We start from the raw sequence: 23832 nt of genomic DNA, 5'->3' as shown, positions 1-23832 counted from the left end.
TTAATGGCAACGATGAGACTCGGAACACCAACACCGGACGGCGAAGCTCCTCAGCGTGCGCTTCGCCCAACCCAGCGCGCATGCGGACCCACCTCTCACTGCGCAAGCGCCGACGGAAAAGGTCCTTCGTTACCACTAACCATAGAGTCTCAGTCCTCCTAATATGGGCGGTTTGAACCACAGGGCGAGCTGAAAAGTAACTTTCCTTGGTATTTATAGACTTTGCGGAGGGAGTTTGCTAGGCTTAAAGAAGAGGTAATGTTCTATTTCTTGCTCCAGGATGATTACTTTAAGTTTTACTCAATCAAGAGATGGCGCTGTGACGAAAGATGGAAAGCTGAGGAAGAGGAGGAGCGTGATCTTCTCCGGACCCATCACTCAGCACTCGCTGAGTGCGGGCCACTCGCCGGAGGGAGGGGCAGTGAAGAGACCCGGAATTCCGGGACTGTGCTCTCTTCCACATCCGGGCATTCCTAAAGGCCCGCCCTCTCCTCTGTCCTCTGGCAACAGGAAGCGGAAGTGGGAACCGGTTTCCTGGTTGCCTCTTAGCAACGCACGGGGTCAAGTGACACCGTCAGCTGACTCGGGTGAAGGAAGGCTCTGTGGTAACAGTTCTGGAGGTGTTGCGGTCCCGATTGTCCCACTGGGGACCCGAGCCGAGTCACCGTCAGAATGTCGGGCAAAGACCGGATTGAAATCTTCCCTTCGCGAATGTAAGTTAAAGAATAGAACAAGTGACACCACGTTCAGGCACATCTTCCCGGAGCGCATTCCTGCGCACTCTTGGCCACCAGCGGGGTTTCTTGTTTTCTGGGCCGACCTGAGCTTCCCCAGGGTCTTCCCCTGAGTTCCGATTGAGGCTTCTTTACAGCCCCCTTCACCTATTCCCCCTGAGAGAAGAGGCTGGAGAAAGTGTTTCCAGTCCAAAGGAAAAGGGGATCCCCTGCTGGCTCTTTTTGGAGGTCGATGTCTTTACTCATTCATTCCACACACCTTCTGAGCCATTCGCGGAGTTTACATAACCGAGCGGTCGCCATCTCTGCCTCACAGGGCTCATCAGTGCTGAGGGATGAGACGTAGAAGCTAAGATGGTCTGACCAAAGCTCTCAGACGGGGAAGTTAAGTGATGGGAAGCAAGTAGAAGGTCTCTAAGCCAAAGTGACATCGAATGTGTCATCCTCTCGAAGCTGTAGGTTTCAGTCTTGGATCCCATCACATGTTACCTGCTGTAGGAAGATATTCCTGCATTTCTGAGGTATTCCTACAGCCTTGTGATGACTGCTCTCTTCTACCCTAGCAATGTCACTCATGACACTGTCACACGGATATTTATTTGGGCTGTCTCCTGGAAGAAGGAGGCATCTTTTTAATGCATAAAAGGTCCACAGAAAATTGTTCCCTTTGCCTTGGGATGTGCTCAGTTGCAGGCTGCCTTTCTGCTTCGGCCTAACATCTTTGTTAGGAGAAATAACATTTGTAAATGAAAATTTGAAGTTTTCTCAAATACATATAATAACTCGTGGAAAGTAGAGATTATTCTTATTTATGTTGTCATCTTCAGTTGTCCCTGAAGAAGGAAATCAGATTTTACTCTGATATTTTGGGGACGGTTTAGGGTTTTGTGTATGTGCGCGAGCGTGTGTGTGTGTGTGTGTGTGTGTGTGTGTGTGTGTGTGCGCGCGCGTGCGCGTACGCATGATACTGTATTGTTTTCCTTATCCTATGTTTTTTTTTCTCACAGATTTGACAACTCTTAGTTATATTTAAACCCCAGAGTGAATTTCTGTCTCTGCCAGGGTGTATGTAGTTCTGAATGAATGAAAGGATTTAATTATTTAAAAAAAAACAAACCCCTTTTACCTTTCTCCCCACTGACTTTGAAATGGCAGGTTATACTAACTGTACAAATGGGCTAGTTGTGGAAAAATACAATGCTTGTGAAACAGCTAAAGATCAGGACTAGCCGAGGGTGATCTGAAAACCCAGCATGTAATGATCCCATCCAAACTTCACTGAGACACCAGATTCCAGCATGGCTTCTGGAAACAAGGCTATGCTCCTAGGGTGGCCCAATTCTCCCCCGAGACCCTAAGTCTAACTATAATGCCACTGAGTAATATCTCAAAGGCAGAGCTCTGGCCTGTCATGCAAAAGGCTCTGGGTTGAATCCCCAGCACCTAAAAGTAAAAATAACCACGCCTGCCTCAAACAAACAAAGCTCAGAGCCGATAGGAGAATTAAATACTTGTTTTGGCTGACACCTGATCAGTAGATCCTAGACCTTTCTTTGAAAGAACATTTATTAAAAAGGGTTTTTAATTGACTATGGTTTATAGAATTCATAAGCATGTCAGGGATCTGAGAGGACCCTTTACAACCACAGTGGCCTCGCCAGGCTCTGCGTTCTCTGAGTCTGCTTGAGTGTTACTCATGCCCAGGCATGTCTGTGGGAGCCAGGACGGTGCTCACCTTTTTGCTTTGCTGTCAGTGGACTTACTTATAAATAATGTCTGGCCATATTTAATCACTATTCATAATGCTGATATGTTTATTTTTACTTTGCAACTTTTAATTTAAGACTACAAGGTGAAAAATGGACTTCTTTGGGCTCAGACAGGAGAAATGATAGGTTTGTGATCGTGAAAACAGTTATTTGAGAGCACTCAGCTTGCTAGTTGAGAGGAAGTCAGGGGTGGGAAGTAAATGTTTCCCCCAAAGCTTGACAGCAGGTTCTTTGTCATATAGTCAGATGTCTTTGATTCAGCAGGAGACAAAGTCACTGTTTTAGTTGAAGGTCAAACCTCTCGTTTCCTTTTTGTGTGTGTGTGTGTAGGGCTGAGAAGCTCTGAAACAGAAAAGAACAGGTTTAACAGCCATAGTCCAGATCACACAGTACTGATAGTGCTTTCTCCTTCATTCGCTTGGTGGTACTGTCCTGTGGAATGTTGCTTTTATTCATGTATCACCAGAGAAAATGAAACAAGCTTGGATGGAAGCAAAGGAGGTCCAAAGGGATGTGACTCTGATGATAGAGCACTTGGCCAGCATCCACAATACCCTGGCCTTCAGTCCCTCCTACTACAGAAATCTGGATGTGGTGGTACATACCTGAAGCATAGCAGGATCAGGGGTTCAGAGCCAGCCTGGAATACATAAGAACCCGTCTCAAGGGGAAAAGGCAGAAAAACTGGAGTTAATAGAAGTCAGGTAAACCTTGGATCTTGTGAGTGTTGGGCAAGTCACCTCTAACCCATTATTATCTATCCCAGGCTGACCTTCAGCTTCCAGTCTTCTTGCCCGGGTCCCAAGTGTTGGGTTTACAGGTGTTCACCACTCCATATCCAGCTCCAGTCGCTCTTTAGTCTCAGTAGCTGGAAAGTTTGCATTCACAGAGGTATAGTCATCTAGAATGACCTTTAGTTTATCAGTCAGTTCAACCATAAGCTCCAGACTTGTAGGAATCTGCAGTGCTGGGATTAACCTTAATTTTATCTAACTTTCTTACCCCTCTGCTTCCTGCGTGTGTGTGTGTGTTGCATTCAAGTATGTGGGTGCATGTACCTGTGGAGGTCAGTAGAGGATGTCTAGTTCCTTCTTCAATTGCTTTCCCTTTCTTTGTCTTGAGACAGTGTCTTATGGAGGTGAAAGCTTGTGGTTTGGGCTATGCTGGCTCAGAGGGTGCGCTCAGGATCTCTTCCTACCAGTGCTGGGGCTGCAGGCACATGCAGACAGACCTGTTATCCTCTAGGGTACTGTCTCCTTATGCTCAAAAAGCAAGAGCTCTTACATAGTGAATCGTCTTCCCAGCCCCTCACCCAATCCTCTGAGCCTTAATTCTGGTATTTACTGTCAATAGTGCAGAATGTTGAGTATACACATTAGCGTTAGCCGCACAAGCTCTTGCTTGGACTGGAAACTGAACCAGCTTCACTGGTTAGACTCTGGTGAGAGTGGTCACTGTAGTCACCCACTGCTGACTACTTTTCAGATGGAAAACTATCCAAGTGCTATACTGTAACTTCTTTCAGGGATGCAGTGTGAAACGGGTTGAGTGCTCCTACGTTTAAGCCTTCTTTTGAATCTTGGGCGAGTTGCTAGACTCAAGTATGGTACAAATTCCTGCCTGCCTGATCTTCAGTGATAGTAAGATCTTTGTTTATGACTTTATTGCCACAACATTAATAGAAATATAATATATCATATTGTGGATGAAGTGTAAAATAAAAAAAAATGCAGTAGTAAAAAAAATAAGCTCATTCTTTTCCCAAGCCTTGTTTCCCAAAGAAAGCCATCCCAGGTTTCTGTGAGAACTTCATAGATCTGTTCTTTGCACCTGAATGAGCACATTCAATTCTTAGTTTATATAAAACAGCATATAGATCTCTCATAGTGGTATTTGTTGTGTCTTTTAAGTGGTGACAATACGTATGTTTGCTTTGTGTTTTGTAGGGCACAGACCATCATGAAGGCTCGGTTAAAAGGAGCACAGACTGGTCGAAACCTCCTGAAGAAAAAGTCTGATGCCTTAACTCTTCGATTTCGACAGATCCTGAAGAAGATAATAGAGGTAGAATGAACTTTGCTTAGAGCAGGGTATCCACTTAGAATATATACATCTAAGAAAAATCAAGTTTGGACTTAGGCACTTAGATTTTTCTTCCCTCCCTCCCTCCCTCCCTCCCTCCCTCCCTCCCTCCCTCCCTCCCTCCTTCTCTCCCTCTTCCTCTTCTTTCTCCTCTTCCTCCTCCTCTTCCTCCTCCTCCCCCCGTCCCTTCTGATGCTGAGATTAAGCATAGGGCTTCATTTATGCTAAATATTTACCTTACTGCAAAGGAAACTGTCTCCTTCCTAATTTTTCTTGATATTATTTAAATCAACATTTCTCCTTTCAAAAATAGCAATCCCTCTATAATAGGTTAATATAGAACTCTGTAATAGTTATAACATAGAACTCTGTAATAGGTGTATTATAGAACTCTGTAATAGTTATAACATAGAACTCTGTAATAGGTATAATATAGAACTGTTACGGACTATGTAGGCATCTATACGCACAGAAATGTAAGGTTCAGAGAGTTCATTATAGAACCCAAACTCTGTCCTGTCTACACAGCACATCTGGTCTGTACCATGCCTGCCTCTCTCACCGCATGTGGAGTGCTCTTTCTGACATCCCCTTCCATGGACTTCTCATTATGTTTTCCGTGATTAAAATGCTTTTACCTTAGTCCTTTCTAAATTGAGGTAGGGACTTGCTTTGTGGACCAGGATAGTCTGGAACTCATAGCAGTTCTTTTGCCTCAGTCTCTCAATGCTGGGATTACAGGCATAAGATATTGTATCTAGGTCCCTAGAACTTCTTTTGACTGGTTTTTCTGGTCATTCTGACCTTATCAGAGAGGCTGTTGCTGATCATCCAATCTGAAGTGACTGCTATTTTTACTTGTGTCATGTCTCTCCATTTTATTATCCTAGTTGATGGTTTCCCTCCTCCTAGAGAATTTATCCAGAGAGTACAGACTTGGTCTTTTCAGTACTCTACTTCCAGTGTTTGAAATAGTGCTAGCACATAATAGGTTCTATTCAGTGTTTTTCTTTTTGGGGAGGGGGCGGGTAAATTGTGAATAATATATAAATTATACAGAATCTTTCTCAAAACTAAAGGTTCTCCTGTTAGGCCTCTTCTTCCTCCTAGCAGTCTCATTTCTCTGAGTTACTTTTGACACTTTCTCAATATGAATTTATTTATTATAGCTTATGTGCATATGCACATGCCGGAGCACGTGTGGAGTCAGAGGACAACTTTCAGGAGTTGGGTCTTGCCTTCCTTACTACTGAGCCAGCGTCTGCATGTGTCTGCTGCTGACCTGTGTACTTCAGGCTGACTGCCAGATGTTTCTTCTAGCTCCACCTGTCGTCTCCCCATAGAAGTGCTGGAATTAAAGATGTCTGGCACTGTGCCTAGTCCTTCCAGCTTTTATATGGGTTCTGGGGATCGAGATCTAGAACGTCATCAGGCTTTTACCCTCTTGAGCTGTCTCTCTGTCCCCAGTATTTTGTGTATACACATGGATTTTTAAAATAACAGTAGTATTAAATTCTGTAGTATTTTTGCCTTCTCCTCCCTCTCCCCTACTCTGTGACATGACACAGACAACTTTATATATCAGTACCTAAATCCGTCTCAGTCTTTATAATGTGGTATTTTATTGTGGATAATGGAATTAATGATGTGGCTGTAGTCCAGTATTTAGTCTTAATACTGCCTGGGGAAGAGGAATTGCTTAAATCCTTTTATGCGTATATGCTAACATTTTTCCAGAAATAATTTTATAGTCTTCTTCCAGGTTATAGGTAACTTTGAGATTTAGTGCTAATTTTTTTTAAAATTTTTTTTATTAACTTGAATATTTCTTATTTACATTTCGAATGTTACTCCCTTTCCCGGTTTCCGGGCAAACATCCCCCTAATCCCTCCCCCTTCCCTTCTTTATGGGTGTTCCCCTCCCCATCCTCCCCCCATTGCTGCCCTCCCCCCAGCAATCTAGTTCAATGGGGGTTCAGTCTTAGCAGGACCCAGGGCTTCCCCTTCCACTGGTGCTCTTACTAGGATATTCATTGCTACCTATGAGGTCAGAGTCCAGGGTCAGTCCATGTACAGTCTTTAGGTAGTGGCTTAGTCCCTGGAAGCTCTGGTTGCTTGGCATTGTTGTTCATAAGGGGTCTCAAGCCCCTTCAAGCTCTTCCAGTTCTTTCTCTGATTCCTTCAATGGGGGTCCTGTTCTCAGTTCAGTGGTTTGCTGCTGGCATTCGCCTCTGTATTTGCTGTATTCTGGCTGTGTCTCTCAGGATTAGTGCTAATTTATAATTAGACTCTGCGTGTTCTCTTACTCCTTCCTAATGGGCACTAGTGAAGTGTTTCCTTGGTGCCAGTCTGCTGTGCTCAAGTTGTCTTCAGCCTGCTGTGTGCAGGTATGTGGGGCTTGTGCAGCTTTTCATGGTCACTGGTAATCGATTCTTTTGGTGAGCTGCTTTTTATTTGAAAAGGGTCTTTATACACTCTGGTAAATGTATAACACACTAAAAGTATTTTCTTCATATTTGTAAATGAAAGAACAATTGAAATGTTTTGAATTCCTTAGATTCAAACCTAGGGCCTTATGTGTGCTAGGCAAGTGCTCTGCCCCTGGACTGCATCCTGTGCTCTTTAATTTAAACTGGCGCACAAACAGCACAGCTAAAGCTCCTGTAGCTTTATTTTGTTCAATACAAAGTTCAGCTCTTTGTCTCCCCTCTCTCTCACAGGCTGGGTGGAGCCCGCCATTACTTCAGCCCTCCTGCTTTAGTTGTCCAGTGCTGGAATTGGTGCGAGCCACTGTGCTGACTTCCAGATCTGAAGTAGACAAGGCTTAGAGAGGCTTCAGAGGACTAGGAAAGTGTTTTATTTTGTTGCTTTATAACTATTCATCTATTTTGAGAGAGAGTTACTTTTTAGTCCAATTTCTCATGGATTCATGGGCTCAAACAATCTTCTGGACTTATTAATCTGAATAATTATGATTATAGGTACAAAATACCACACCTGCCTTATAATTTTTGTTTTGTTTTAGTTTTCTTGCAACAGTTTCATATAACCTGGGCTGGTCTCAAACTGCTGTGTGATGAAGGATGACATTATACCATCTTCCTGTCTCTACCTCTTTTTTTTCCCCTTTTTTTTTGGAGCTGGGGACCGAACCCAGGGCCTTGCGCTTGCTAGGCAAGCGTTCTACCACTGAGCTAAATCCCCAACCCCTCTGTCTCTACCTCTTACCTGCTAGGATTACAGGTGTATGCCCCTACATATGCTCTTTGTGTGTGTGTTTTAAGATGTATTTTTATTATGTGTATATGTGTGCATCTGTGAGGATATGTACATGTAAATATAAGTGCCTGCAGAGGCCAGGGGACCTGAGTTCAGATGCCTAGAACCCATAGGAAAAGCTAGGCATGATCTCATGAACCTATAGCTAAGGGTGGATAAGTTAGGGTGGGGGTTTGGTAGCTGCCAGCTTAACTCCAGTTTCAAGAGAGAGCAAATAAGTGGAGAGTCTTAGGGCAGAAAAACCAATGCCTGTCCCCCCCCCCCCCCCCAAACACACACGGTGGGGAGGGGAGGAGAAAATGTATTGACCTCTTTTACAGATGGGTCTTTTTGGTGGAAGAATGTTGTAAGGTAGGAATTTGTCCTTTTGTGAGTGGATGACAGTTAAATAGTCTTTTTACTATAATACATTTTCACATAGACCTGGACTTGTTTCTGAATACTCTGTTCTGTTTTCTTAACAAGTCATACCATATATGTTTACTTTAACAGACCTTTTTAATGTTTGTTCAGCTAATTTTCTACTTTTATGACTCAATTTCTCTTCTCTTTAAAAAAAGAAAAGTTGGCTTTCCCAAGCATTACCTTTTCAGATGCAGTCTGGAGTCGGTGTGCCAATGGGGCTTTGGACTCTGAGTAAATTTAGAAGATTAATTTGAGCAAATCAGCATGTACTTATTCAATAAGTGAGCCTTGCTAGATTCAACTCAGTGAATTTATTTTAACAGTCATGTTTTATAACAGTATCAGGACGGTGATCAAAACTGGAGTTTTCTCATTATCAAGTCAGTCTTTGAAACTGATACTCTATAGTTAGCATAAAATACTGATGGTTATTAACAGGAACTAATACGGCGTGATTTCAAGTCCTTGATTGACTCTCTTGTTGGCTTATGCTTTCTCAGACTAAGATGCTGATGGGTGAGGTGATGAGAGAAGCTGCCTTCTCATTGGCTGAGGCCAAATTCACAGCAGGGGACTTCAGGTAAGATGACTAACAGGGTGTTTGAAAATCTCACAGTGCCTTCAAGTTCAATTAATTAAAAATGTATAAAAACAAAGGATATAGTGATAGGAATACTTTTAATGTCATAACCTTAACTGCCTCTGCCTTCCTTGTAGGTAGCTGCCTCTTACCTTCCTAATGCTTTTAGTAAGTGCCAAGCACAGAATACTTGATATTTTGAAGCCCATTTTCACTTAATGTTTTGCCCTGTTTTCACAGGTTTGTACACTAAGAAGTTTTATAATTTATTAACCATTTTCCTAGTGTTGGATCTTTGAGTTGAATGCTTGATTTTTGAAATCTGAGGAAATGACTGTGAATATTTTCATGTGTCTAGGATACATTTTTTTTTTTTTTTTAGAATGGAATCCATTATTCAGTTGAGAGCTTTATGACTTTTATCACATCATTGTAGCTTGACAAAGTGTGCATGCACACTGGCTTGTGAATGCATTATGCCAGTGTATTTCCTCATGATTCTCTTAGTACCTCTGTGAGGCAGATGAATGGTGTTACCCCAGTTTAAAGTGACAGTGTTCCTGACTCTGTCTCTGGTTACAGACAGAGGTGGAAGTTGTTTCCTGGACTTCTTAGTTTCCTTTGTCATGACATGGGCCCTTCCTACTGTAGCAGCTTTTCCTGCCATGCAGGCCTTACGCCCGTGGCCCTGAAGCTAGTTAAACCCAAGTTTCCCTGTCTGCTAGTGTAGTTGGATAATGTAGTGGGATAATATAATTAGTTGCTCTAACTTTCCCAGCAGAAGGGGACTAATAGGACATTTTATGTGGTTAAGGGGAAAGTTTGTCTTTGTCTTTTGTAACAGATGGCGAGTGGATGACATCAGAGGAAAGTTAGGATAAAGACTACATAGCAGCTCACCAACTGAACAGCAAACCTCCAAGGAAAGGAAGTTCCTGCTAGGAATACATCCTCCAGAGTCACATTTCTACTCACCGAAACACCAGCCATCCACATACTTTAAATGTACTTATCCTGTACTGATTCAGCTGTTGTTAGTTCTGCACTGAGGGCCTCCATTACCTCTGTTGAGTTTTCTTTTCTGGAATAAAGATGATTACTGGGGGCTGGCAAGATGGCTCAGTGGTTAAGAACACTGGTGGTCTTCCAGAGGTCCTGAGTTCAGTTCCCAGCAACCACATGGTGGCTCACAACCATCTGTAATGGGATCTGATGCCCTCTTCTGGTGTCATTGACGATAGAGCGCGTGTACACACACACACACACACACACACAATCTTTAAAAAAATGATTACTGACACATAATGTAATGTCTTATTCCTTGTTTCATCATCCAGTGTGTCCTTGTAGAGTTATTTTTGCAAACAAGGCTGAATAAAGACTGCCTCGCTCTCTTTCCTTCCCTCCTAGCACCACAGTTATACAAAATGTAAATAAAGCCCAGGTGAAGATCCGAGCAAAGAAAGACAATGTAGCAGGTAAGTGACTGCCCTAATCCTTGGAGGGTAAAGGTGGCAGCTAATCAGTTGCAGGACAAAGTCCCAGGTTCTCTTCAATTAGGAGCAAGTTGATGGCATGTTCAGACTTTAGCAGCCTAGTTCTAGGACTCGGGATAATTTGAACTTTGAGAAGAAGCAACTCTTGAGAAGACAAAGTCTTAAGTATAGTACTTGAAACCACTTCCAGTTCTAAACTTAACTCTTGGTGTTTTTTAGTATTTGATTTAGTATTTCTAGTATTTGATACTTAGTATGGAAAGCAGCACCCTTTTAAGGAGGCAGAGGCTGGCGATTTCTAATTTCTAGGCTAGCCTGGACTACATAGTAGAATTGTGTGTTTAAAAAGAAAAACAGCGGGGTTGAGGATTTAGCTCAGTGGTAGAGCACTTGCCTAGCAAGCGCAAGGCCCTGGATTCGGTTCTCAGCTCCGAGAAAAAAAAAAAAGAAAAACGGCTTGCCTGGGGTACAGTCTGCTTCAGAGAACCGGACCCAATGGAAGAAAAGAAGGGAAAAAAGTACTTCCAGCCCAGTCTGTGAGTCCATACACACATCTTCATTATCTTTCTAACAGGTGTCACCTTACCAGTGTTTGAACATTACCACGAAGGAACTGACAGTAAGTGCAGATATCCCAAGGTGTATAATTGCAACTGAGAAATACAGGTAGCAGTCATTGCTGTTTAAATATATGAGGCTTTGTTGTTTATACAATTCACTACTTAGACTTCTGCACTGCCTTTTGCTTAAACTGCCTTCACCATGGACTGTTTATAATTTCTGGTTCATCTTTTAAAAGTAGAGTAAGATCTTATGATCTGTGGTACATTCTGAATGCTGGGTCTTTCAAGATAGTTTTAGCTCACTCCAAGCTTTTTGGAATTTTCCTTTCCTAACTTGGCAGCATTTGTGGGGATAAGTAACATTTCTTTAGTCTTCTCAAAGCAAAGGATTCAACTTTTTTCCATATAAAAATATTTTCTTCTGCCACTTCTGTCTCATTGGTTCATGAACTTGTTCACTGAATTGAACAGAATGTTAAATGTGGCTCATATAATAAAGGAATAGTCCTCTGTACAGAAAGTTTCCTTGTGCTAATGGCATTGGCCACTATTAGTTCGTCCACCAAGCTTGTAAAGTGGTGAAGATCCTCTCTAGGGCTCGTGATGAAGCTCGGTGGTAGAGCTTGTCTAGCATGTGTTCAGTGCTGGATTCCATCTCCAGTGCACACAGATGACAAACACACCACATGCACTGTGTGTGCATCTTACTTCTGTCCTTACTCTAGTAGTCTTATAAAAATAAAATATTTACAAAAACCAGCTATTACTATTCTAGTCAGAGAAGCTGTGGCAACCTGCGAGAGCCCCTTAAGATCAGGCTTGGGGCCTTCCCTCAGACGAGGAGAGTAGGATTAGATCCTTAGCTGCGATTCTAGCCTTCCCTCCCTGTATTTCTGTTGGAGCTATGCATGGTCTCTGGGGGTGCTAGCATAGATAGAGCATAGAAGAGTAACTTAAGTGGGGCCCTAACTGTGCAGCTATGAGGAGATTAACCATGCTAGGGGGAGACTTCCCTGTGAGGCAACTTTTGGTGTCACCATACCTCTCTAAGTAACTCGTGCTCTATAATATACGCCCAGTAAACTCATTGGTTCACCAAGCAAGACTTAAGTGAGATTGTTACCCTGGTTTGTCACTGGTGCCCTGCTGGTACCTGCTCATGCGAGCTGGGAGTGGGCATTTTGTGTTTGGCATTTGAGTGTAACAGGAGTTAGTGAATTTGTCTTTCCATGTTATTCTTCTGAATTATCTTCCTTTGGGAATTCACAGAGGATTATTTACTCTCTAATTAAAAATGCTGTCTGACCGGCTCTTTCAGGCTATGAACTAACCGGTTTAGCCAGAGGTGGGGAGCAGCTGGCGAAACTTAAGCGGAATTATGCCAAAGCAGTGGAACTACTGGTGGAACTGGCTTCCCTGCAGGTGGGTCCAAGCAGAGAGTGCCAGGCCTGGCTTCTGACAGTCTTGTGGGACACTCACCTCAAATGTTCCTATATGAAATACGCCTAATGATCTGACTCGTGAAGTGGTGGCCTCTTTGCTTTTTATTAATAAAAAATGCATGTGGTAGTTTTATAATTCCACTCTGCTAGACCGGAACAGCAGTGGTCAGTACCAGACTTAATGCAAATATAACATATTTGTTTGCGTATATGTCTAGTTAATACATATCTGGGCTATGAGAGAATGTTTCTCCAGGGAAATACCACTAGTTCTATAGAAATCTCACATAAATTTTCACTTTCTAAGGCAGGCTGAAAGGAAGTTAGTTGTCTTTTGGGTTCCCAAATGCTGTAAGTCTAGTCTGAGTGGGGCCAAGTGAACAGGTATGGCTGATCATGGAGACATGCTTGTTATTAATTTGTCCTTTTATTTCAGACTTCCTTTGTTACTCTGGATGAAGCCATTAAGATAACCAACAGGCGTGTAAATGCTATTGAGCATGGTGAGTCAGAGCTGCTGGGAGCTGCTTTGTTCATTTCCTTGTCCCTCCCTGCCAGGTAGTTAGGTTGCTGGGACTCAGGCCCAGCAGTGCAAAAACACATGGGTGGGGCACATCCTGAGAGAGTTCCAGGTTACCAGCCGTCAAGCTCCTCTGACATTCATGCAGTTACGAGAGAAGAGATTCTGTTCCTCAAGAGCATTAGTGCTTTCTTAGGGTCTGTCCATTGGTTGAATGGTATCTTTTCTTAAAAAACACACTAAACATTTATCTTTAAATCTCACCTTTAAATCTTTAAATCTCACCTTTAGGCTATTGTCTCATTTTGCTATATTATTTTATATCTTTTATTCCATTATTTAAAACAGTAAAATTGTGTTAACATGTTGTTGACTGAAGAACTCAATTTCCACGAAAGAAACATTTATTCAGCCTTAGGTAAGAAAGGAGCAAAGACCGAAGCAAAGAACTTCCTTCAGTTGGTGCCCTAATGGTGTTATCTAAAAATATTTATGGACATACTACTTTGTAGTGCTTTAGCACAGGCTAGGCAGGTATTCTATCACTGAGCTAGACCCTTATCCCTGAAACATATTTCTTGTCTGCTGTCTATAGTGTCAGTCTGAACTTCCACCAAAACAGAATGAGTAAGGTTAATAGTTCTCAAATTTAGGGAGCTTACATTCTAGAAGAATAGGAACACTGTATGAAAAGCAGATCCGAATGACACATTTACGGTCACAGCACTTAACACAGTTGCTGTGTATTTTAAGGTAACACTGAATCTGTTCAGGTATACTTTAAGAGTCCAGTGTTGGGTCTGTGTGGTAGAGTCCAGTATGGTATCTGTACATAGGAAAGACACCGGAAGGGTACATACCAAAATATTTACAAGGTAATTTTATTCAGCTAGATACATCTCACTTTTTGTTTTGTTCTCTGAGTTTACTGCATTACGTATACATTAATGCTACAATCAGAAAATCGTAAGTGCTATTCAGATGAATACTGATGATCTTTTGGAAGGGTGGTTAAGTTCTCACATACATGTGTTTAACTCTAGTCATCATTCCCCGGATTGAACGCACCCTTGCTTATATCATCACAGAACTGGATGAGAGAGAGCGAGAAGAATTCTATAGGTTTGTTGAAATGGGCACTTACTGGTTTTTTTGGGTTTCCTTTTTTCATATGTACAGTTTTGTTTTGCTCAGTGACTAATGTACTTAATGTTCTTTTGAATAAACACAGGTTGTATTCTATTCTGTTAAATAAAAAGCAAGAAATAAATGTTGGGTATGGGGTACCTGCTTATAATCCCAGAACTCAGAAGGCAAGACTGTACGCCGCTTCAGGCTATCCTGGGCTATATTAGAATATACACTCAGAGGAAAGAAAACTGAAAGAAGAAATTTTAATAGTAGTTCCTTTGCCTGCCTTTGATTTTCCATCTCAGTTGACTGGCTAACTGCAGTCCAAAAATGTGAAATAGAAAATTAGGCCTAATTAGGTTTTCAATTGTATGCTCTTCTGTGTAGCATGAGATGCGATCCTGTGCTGACAGGTGAAGCATCCTTTCATCTAACATACCCACCCTGGACACTACCTGCTGTCGGTCACTTAGTACCCATCTATTACCAGAGCAGTTATCGGCTGTCACCTTACAGCAGTGCTAGGTTTCCTTTAAGAGGTGAAAGTTTTTGACTTAAGGGAACAATTACTATTCCCTTACTATACTTAATTCTCAAATTAAACTATCAATTTTTACTACGTTTGCTTTAGTATACAGATAGAAAGTTTAGCCACAAAGGGCTGACCATGCATGAGAAAGCACAACACGCAAACTTTCAGATCTGCAAGTCTTGGGATGTATCCCTGCAGAGAGCGGGACTAGTTATTTTTAAAGGCTGCGGAGATCAGTGTCATGTTGTTTTGCATATAGAGTAAACATGGCATAAAAATTTATGCCTCTCAGAAAAGTAGTAGATTATTCTTTAAAACAAAAGAGTGATTGGGTTGGTTATCTCTACATGAAACCTGAGATAAGAAACTGGACTCCAGCAGTGTTGCACATTGAGTACGTGCAGGGAAGAGCAGCACATGGAAATCCCAGCAGGTGAATTCCACTGCTGCAGAATTAGCACAGTAAGTGGCGAGGAATAATGATGCCCACTGGCTGTTTATGAAGACTTAGAGCAGTATGGGGAAGTAAATATTAAACCAAGCGATTGTGTGTCAGTGGAGGGCAGGTGAGAGGGCTGCTTAGGGAAGCAGGCTGGTCTTAGCTCTTGAAGCATCTCAGTGTAATGTAGAACTGTAGTTATCATTCATGTTTAGGGTTGTAGTGATTCAAAAAAATGTAAAAGTGGAATGCTCAAAATCTGTTCCATTACAGAATGGATTTCAAGTTTTATTTATTATAGGATAGGGTATAGGGTTACTGCAATCAGATATTAGTGTTTTTCCTTAAACGTCTTGAGGTGAGTTTTAAACTACTGAAATGGAAATCAGATTCTAGTTTCCCATGTTTACTGCCCAGTTACAGAGCCTTGAAGACATTCGAGTTTCTTTGCACTGAAAGAAAGTCCCCTTCTTGCAGGTTAAAGAAAATCCAGGAGAAGAAAAAGATTATCAAGGAGAAAAGCGAGAAGGACTTGGAGCGGCGGAGAGCAGCTGGAGAGGTGATGGAGCCCGCCAACCTCCTGGCGGAAGAGAAGGACGAGGACCTGCTGTTCGAGTAGCTGCCCGCTGCTCCCTTCAGGCTGAGCATCATTTAACTCAGTGTGCAGGTTCGGTATGTGCGGGTATTTATTTTGGCAGAAGAGTTCATCTGGCTGTAAGATTTATCAGAATGCTGTGTGAGACCATTTTTCCTGCATCATAATTCAGCAACCTGAGATTTGTAAAACCCACCCAGCACTTACAGAATCTCCCCAGTGAAAGAGTCATACCATCCTATTTACACTAGTTTGACTGATGTGTTTAAAACTTTAGGAAATACTTACTATAAACATTCATGGTCTCAGGCAAATGCTGAGCAGCCTTCCTTCCTACCCACTTGTAAACCTTGGCACTGTTGTCTGAGGCTGTGCAGCCATTGTGTTACTGTGGACTCAACTCTATGCCTACTTTTCTTTGCACGATGTGTCTGTGTGTAATGGAAGTGGTTCTGCCCATTTAAATATGACTTATGAACAGAGTAAAATGATTTAAAAAACAATTGTTTCTTTTTCTTTTTGAGAATTAGCTAAGAATAGTGACTGTGTCCTCATGATTAGATCAGTGACCTTATTGCCACTCTAGTGTGTTATAAGACTTGAGACAGTGACTGCATTTTGGGCTACTAATAAATGACCACCAGTACTACTTAGGCTTCTTAATACTTCTAATATAAGAACAATACTCATTCCTAATTTGGAATAATCAGATTAACTTTTTGCTATCTTAGAAGCAGTAGCAGTTGCTGTCTTTTGTGAAGACTAGATGCCAGTGGACAGACCAAGTTGTGTTTGAGGTTTTGGTGTTGCTTGATTTGGCATTTTTATCTGTGAGTACTCAGACCTTAATGGAGGCAGTTATGTGTGTTCTGGGCTTGCCTGGACATGACACAGTTCTTAGTTGAGAGTGACACCAACAGTTATGTAGTCTGACCAACTACTATCACAGTAGAGATACTAAAAGATTTAGGACTATGCCAAGTACTGCGCTGTATGTTTGTATTCTCAAAATCACTAGAAGGTTTTTTTTTTTGGTACGTGGTGCTAGGGAGCCTACCCGGGGCCTCATGTTAAACAAGTCTATATCTTAAGTCACATCCCAAGTCCAAAAATAAGTGTTTTAGCCTATTCCAAAGAGGAAAGATTTGATTGAGTCACAGGGAGCTTAGTTCCTTTTAAATTAGAAAGCTGCAGAGCGGTGACAGTGAATCTAGAATTTAAGCCCAAATAGTCAAGCTTAAGTTGTATAAAAAACTTTGTGTGTGTGCCACAGGTCATATAAGTCAGTTTTTGTTTCTGCATCATGTGGGTCCCAGGATGGAACTGAAGTTGGGATTTAGGGGCAGGCACCTTCATCCATAGAGCCATCTCACTGACCATAAAAGTTTACTCAGTTCTTTGTTTTTTCTGGTGTGTCTGCATGTGCATGTGGAGGCTACAGGACAGCCTTTGGAGCTGTGCCTTAGGACCTGTCCATCTTTGTTGAGATGATCTCACTGGCTTGAAGCTTGTCAAACAGGCTGGACCAGCAGGCTAACAAGGCGCAGGGGCCTGTCTGGCATTCCCATGCCAGAGTTATAAGCATGTACTACCAGGCTGTTCTTTTCTCCATGGGTTCTGGGTGGGGTACTAAACTCACTCTTTTAGCAAGCCCTTGAGTAAGCTCCCAGCCCACATCCTTATCGTTTTCGTCTTTTCCATATTTAAAGTTCTAGGTATTTAAGAGCAAGATAGTCTGTCTCAGAGGTATCTTATTTGTAGGAAACCAGATGTGGCTCATAGAAGAAAACGTCAAGTTCATGTGTACACACCAAAAACCAAAAAATTAAAGAGGTAAACTTGTATGGTCAATGAGGTGTCTCAATGCCACAAACTGAGTTCCATCCTGGGTCAGGAAAAACTGACCGTGTGCACTGTGTAGTGACCTGTGGCACACACACTCGCACAGTAACACTGAACTGTTCAGCAAGCAACTTCGTGAGGTGTAGATTGTACCATTTCAGTTGTGCACATGGAGAAATGGAGCGGCTTGTGTATGTTAAATAGCATAGGTGGAATGAGTCCAAGTCAAGGGAATCTTGACTTCACAGGCAGTCTTTGAGTTATCTAGGCACTGCTTTTAGTTTGAAGGTAGCCACACCTCGACTTTTACTTATTTAGGGATATTCATTTATTTGAATGCATTGGACCACAGGCATTTAGATTTCTCACGTAGCTTCAGTAAAGCTCTGGTGCTTACTAGGCTTGCTTAAGCTGTCCCCAGATTTGCAGAGGATTTCCTATTGACATTCCTTCTTATTATGCTTCAGGGTGGTCTGGAACTCAGCATCCTCCTGCTTCAGCCTCCTGACTACTAGGATTGTAGGCACACACCATCACATTAAGCTAAAACTTTAGATGGCTTTATGGTTTCACATTAAAAAGTCAAGATTAAATAGTGGGTAAATATTGTTGGGTTTGGCTGGGAGTGAGCTGATCCAAAATAGATAATCAGGAGTGGAAAAGAAAGCTGGAGTGCGTCAGGCTGCATATACATATATATATAGAACTTTGTGATATGACCTTTGGGAGACAAACAACGGGAGAAGTACAGTAGGTACCATAACCATCATCTCAATCTCTGGCTGCCCTAAGGTGAATTTGCCTGTTTTTATACCTCTTCCCTCTAAAAAGTTTTGTGCTCACAACTTTAAATTGGCTATTTTCAATACTTTCAAAGGCCAGGAGTGGTGGTGCATGCCTTTAATCCCAGCACTCAGGAGGCAGAGGCAGGCAGAACTCTTGAGTTCCAGGCCAGCCTGGTCTATATAGTGAGTTCCAAGAGTCAGGACTGTATCAAGACCCTGTCTCAAAACAACAACAAAAAGCTTGTTTGTTCCAACCAACAAACAGGACTGTCTATGCCAATAAAGGACATCCCACATTTACACTCTAGTTTGTATTCCACTTAGAGTTTCCAGCAGTGTTTGTTGATCCTGACAATTCCTTGAAGAAGAGTGGTCTGTATGTATACAAACCTTGGATATAAATACAATAGAAGAAAGTGTCCTGTGGCTTTTACAATTTGAAATAATAGGTTTACTTTTTATTTTTATAATACATTGTGCAGTAAGACATCTCAAAACGAGTGCAGAGACAAGACAAAGGGAGATCAACAACAAATGTCAGAGTGGCTACCTTCATTAAGGATAAATCCCTGGTTTATATTTTCCACACATTCGAAAAAATTACATTCAAATCATTCCTCATCAATATTTACTCCTTAGTCCATGAGAGAAGGAAAACAATCCACACACTAGATTTTCATAGAAAGCAATCTAGACCAGTCTAAATATTAACATCCTATTTATTCTGAAGTAAGAACCTCTAAGAAATGAAGGTCCTTCCTTGTTTGGATTTCCAGAGGACATGTCATTAGCTGGTATGACCTACTTTGTTTTTGAGACAGGGTCTCATGTAGCTGATGATAACCTTGACCTGCAGATCCTCCTCTTTCCAATTTCCAAGTGCTGGGTTACACCCATGAACACCCATGCTGGCTTTCTGCACAGCCAGGGTTTTGTGCACGCTAGGCGATACTCTACCAACTGAACTGTGTTCCCAGCAACCACAATATCATTTCTTTAAGTGGCTAAGACTTCCCTGGCACAGCAGTTTCCAATCAGAACCACAGAGGGATAGGAAATTGAATTGGCCCTAATGGCTGTACAATCATCACATGTAAAACAAGGGGTTTTTGTTTTTTAGCATACCTTAACTTTTCACTGTTTAGAGACTATGTTGAGCATTAGTGCATTCATAAACATTAGGGTTTACAAAAGCTCAGGATATACACTATCCTACCATTACTTAACAAGTAAAGAAAATTATAGGATCTCACGAACCTTGGGAATCTCATAGGCTCTGCTGGGAAGGTCATGTGCGGGAGTCTTGATGGCACATAGCCCCACTGTCACCAGGTGGCATTGACAGAAACTTAAAACTTTACTCAAATCCAATGTTCATCCTTCAATCCATGCATCCTTTCTCTTTTTTCTTTTTTTTTTTTTTTTTCAGAGCTGGGGACCAAACCCAGGGCCTTGCGCTTGCTAGGCAAGCACTCTACCACTGAGCTAAATCCCCAACCCCTTTCTCTTTTAAAAACATTTTTATTTCTTTATTTTTTGAGACAGTTTCATGTAACTCAGATCAGCCTTAAACTCTAGGTCTTCCTACAGGGTTACAGGTGTGCACCAAGTCTCACCAGTCAGTATTTTCAGTCAGCCTGCAGATCACAAAGCTCTACTGACCATAGACTACCTTTCATTCCTGAGGAGAAAAAAAACAGTTGAAAACCTGAAGAGATTTAATCCTCTAAGTGCTGAGTGAATTGACCATCAATGCTGACAAGGGTGTGGACCTTGCATTTTTCCTGCTGTAAACTGGGAGTGTTCAGACTTGAGACTGAAGAGCATTCTTTCCTTCACCTCAAGATTGTGCCTTTATTCGTAAGGAAGATTATTTTCAAAGTATTTCTAAAAGACACATTTGCCAGCCAATACAAAAGCCATGCAAAACTGAACATAAAAGACATCACAAATACTCTACATTTGTTCCAATAAGATTATCCAAAAGAGAAATCAGACACAAACAGCACTGTCAAGACATTAACACCACTGCTTGTGCTAAGTGACAAGTCAGTGTTATTCCAGTGTTTAGCTTTGGGAACATGAAATTCTGTAGCTACATAAAATCAAGACATTCACATTTGAGGTTGGTTGTCACACAGAACACTTTCCTTAAAGGCTTGAGAAGACTATAAGTTAACTTTCTGTGCGGATTTGTAGACACTGAATTTTAAAGCTATAGCTATACAGACAGTACAAAAATTCCATTAGTGTGAACATTTAAGGTGTAGCAAGCTGCTGTATTTCAGTCACGAGGAAGACTCTGTTAGGATAAAAACTTGTCCGTATACACTTAATAACTTTCCTTCGATGTTCTTTTTTAAAATGCTTAATGACTGCCTCCTGATCTCAAAGTCAGTTGTCACGGTATTTCCTCAGTGTGTATGTATGTATAAAACTATTCCAATGCAGAACACACTATTTATTAATCTATTAAATATCAATATACAGTACAGATTTCCAGTTGACACCTACATATATAGCACAGTAATAGATATAATTCTGTGCTCGGATATGAAAATGCAGAAAATGTCAAATGTGTTACATCCTTTCACTGACATAAAACATATTTGCATCATAAGGAAGAAATTTTAATGGTCAGCATAGTTTATATGAACTTTTTATCAGAGCAAGGAGTCAAGGCTATCAAATCACCACAATTTAGTAAAGTAATTCAGAAAATTCTATCTTTAAAAATGTCAGCATCTGTTGTATACTTGTAACTACACTGGCGGCTGCTGGTTGTGCATTCTCTGCCACAAAGTCCAAGCTGAAGGACTGGACTAATTATTTTTACTTTCGGTTTTTCGAGACAGGGTTTCTCTGTGCAGACTTGACTGGCCTGGAAGTTACTCTGAAGACAAGGCTGGCCTTGAACTCAGAGATCCACCTGCCTCTGTCTCTTGAGTGCTGGGACTAAAGGCGTGCGCTTCCATGCCTAACAAAGTTAGTATTTTTAATGGAATGTTTTTCAGAATGAAAAGTTTAACCAATAAATTTAAACTTAAGAAGTTGCTCCAAACTAAAGTGACACTTTTTTTTCCTTTTCTTTAAGAGAAATATTTCTGATGACTAAATCAGTTTAAGAAAATACTGTTATTCTCAGTGCACAGAAGCACAGCCCCTTCTCTCAATAATCCCATGAAGTCATTTAAGTTAAATGTTAAATAATGTTAGTATTCATACCTAAGTGAGACAATGGTATATTACGTATATACATACATTTTTTTTTTACAGACATCTGACCAAGAGGCAAGAAAGGTGAAAACATAAATCAGAAATGCTCTGAAGAAAGTTTCCATTTTAAATCTCCAAACAAGTCAAGGCCCCCTAAAGCAATGTGCAGGAAGTGTTGTGTACAAATTGCCTAACGGGCCTTTCTCACTAGTGTAGGAGATTAACTCTCAGCGTTAAGGCCATCTTCCTGTTGGCGGTTTATCAAATAAAGCTCATCATGATGACACAGAACAGCCATTTCCTTCACCTTAGCCAGGTGGATGGCACCCACTGAGGCTCGGTGTCCAGTTTGTTAATAAGCCTAAGCAGTTCCTGATAGGCTTTATCGAGATCTGAATTCACAATCGCAGTGTCGAAGTAGTGGCCGTTGTTCTGTTCCATCTCTCTCGTCTTCTCAATAATCTCCCTTAATTCTTCCGGCTGCAAGGAAAACATAAATACTGAGAATACAGAGGACAGCACAAGTCAGGAGGGTCACTACAGGGCTTTCCTGATTGTTGCTAAACTCAGTGCCTTCCCAACCCTTTTCTTGAGCCACCTTGGTACCATCAGCATCTTAAGAATTCATGTTCGAAGCCTGGTTTATAGCACATTTTGTTCTCATGTATTTTCATTTTATCTTTATGCCTGAAAAACGTGGGCGATTTCTTTGACTTCCCTAAAAACTTTGATTTTCAAATATTGTAGAGCATCATAACCTTTATCTAAAAGTAACCTTGGGGCTGGAAAGACGGCTCAGCAGTTAAAGAGCACTACTTGTTCTTACAGAGGATCCAAGTTCGGTTCACAACATTCACACAGTGATGGTTCCAGGGGCTCTGAGACCCCCTTTGACCTTCTAGATAACTGTAAGCATGTGCTGCACAGACAAATGCATATGAAACATCCATACACATAAACATAAGTAAGTCTTTAAAAGAGCAAAGGTAATATCGTCTGAGTCCAACTTTCTGATTAGAGTGAATGTCTCTAAAACATTCTTCACAAGAGCATTTGCTTTAGGGCCAGTGGTGTACACCTTTAATCTCAGCACTCGGGATACATAGGTGGATCTCTGCGAGTTTGAGGGCAGCCTGGTCTACATAGTTCCAGTCCACCCAAGGCTACACAGCAAGACCCTTTCTCAAGAACAAGAACAAAAATGCTTTACCTGTACTATAGGGTTAGGCAGAATTAACATTATGGGAAAACTAAAGGATTGATTTATTGCGTTATCTTCTCTAAGAAAATCTTGTATCCAAGATTTAGTGACAGAATGGGACAATTTAAAACTGTTTTCAATGTACAAAGGATATTCTCTCATTCATGCTCATTCGTATGCATTCATATTCATTCATTCATTCATTCATTCATTCATTCATTCATTCATTCACTCTGTCTGTCTGTCTGTCTGTCTATCTATCTATCTATCTATCCCCAGGCTCCTAGAATTCTTGACCTTCTGCTTCAAGTACTGGGATTACAAGTGCATACCGCCACACTGGGTGCTACTAAAAATAGTTTTTTTTTGTTTTTTTTTAATTTAATTTTCTTCCCTCCTCCCTCCCAAAGTATTGTTTCTCTATATGACTCTGGCTATCCTGGAACATCCTATGTAAACAAGGCTGGTATCAAACTCTTAAGAGAGATGCTTACTTTTCGCCTTCTGAATTCTGGGATTAAATGTGTATGCAGCTAAGACTAGCCCTGCCTGGCCCTACAAAGGAGTTTTAAGATGTAAAAAAGTATCCACTAGAGTATGAGAAATAATAAATGACAGGCTACTTAAGAATGTTGAGTAAAGGAAACGTTTAATGGAGACAAGCCAGTGGCAAGGTTATATGCAAAATTATCCAGCACCCTACAGCTATCGAACTACCCCAGATCGCCCTTGTGGATCAAGATGGCTAATTAAACTTCAGATCAAATGTCTTGTGTGATTTTTAAGTTTGGGTCCACAAAATGAGTCCACTCAACTGTAGAGGGAAACACAGTAAAAGCACGACAACTCTGGGGCAGTTGAAATGCTGTGATTGAAAATGCTGAAGATCTATGTTCACAGCAGGACCTTATCACTGCAACAAGCACTGCGACAGCTTTGCTGAAACCTGTCTACTCACAGCTTGAGATTAGCTGTCAGCAAATTTGAAGCCCGAAATCTAGGCAGAGTCAAAACTGACAGTACAACAAGTTCCCTCATGGTTTACATTCTGGACTGAGTAAGTAACACCATTGTTGAGATTTGTGTTTACCCACTCGTTACGTGATAAAGTACTGTAAGAAATAACACTGGACATGGAAAAGTAAGTGGACTACAAAGGCCACTCCATATACCAGCATCTAGCCAGCAAGTGTAGAGCAGACGCTTTTACATTCAGAGTGG

At 41.4% G+C, this 23832-nt stretch overlaps 2 protein-coding genes across 6 annotated transcripts in view; one reads left to right on the top strand and one right to left on the bottom strand.

The window, feature by feature from the left end:
• Positions 1 to 512: 512 nt before the first annotated feature.
• Positions 513 to 16066, top strand: Atp6v1d (ATPase H+ transporting V1 subunit D). Its single transcript, NM_199386.3, is given in 9 exon segments — positions 513 to 713; positions 4450 to 4567; positions 8770 to 8849; positions 10260 to 10327; positions 10920 to 10964; positions 12227 to 12330; positions 12787 to 12853; positions 13914 to 13992; positions 15450 to 16066. Coding segments are annotated over 9 exon segments (744 nt in total). The 5' UTR covers positions 513 to 672; the 3' UTR covers positions 15592 to 16066.
• A 2556-nt stretch (positions 16067 to 18622) lies between these two features.
• Positions 18623 to 23832, bottom strand: part of Pals1 (protein associated with LIN7 1, MAGUK p55 family member) — a 98664-nt gene continuing 93454 nt past the window's right edge. For 4 of the 5 annotated variants that reach the window (XM_087553269.1, XM_087553271.1, XM_087553270.1 and 1 more), the window contains exon 15: positions 18623 to 21890. In XM_087553269.1, coding sequence (XP_087409395.1) covers positions 21714 to 21890 — 177 coding nt within the window. In that variant the 3' untranslated portion in view covers positions 18623 to 21713. 5 annotated transcript variants of the gene reach the window in all.

The sequence above is a fragment of the Rattus norvegicus genome, chromosome 6 (genome assembly GCF_021556685.1).
Source record: "Rattus norvegicus strain SHRSP/BbbUtx chromosome 6, alternate assembly SHRSP_T2T, whole genome shotgun sequence".
In the NCBI taxonomy this organism is placed as follows: domain Eukaryota; kingdom Metazoa; phylum Chordata; class Mammalia; order Rodentia; family Muridae; genus Rattus; species Rattus norvegicus.
Note: the sequence above shows the minus strand (reverse complement) of the source record. Positions and strands in the feature narration are given on the sequence as shown.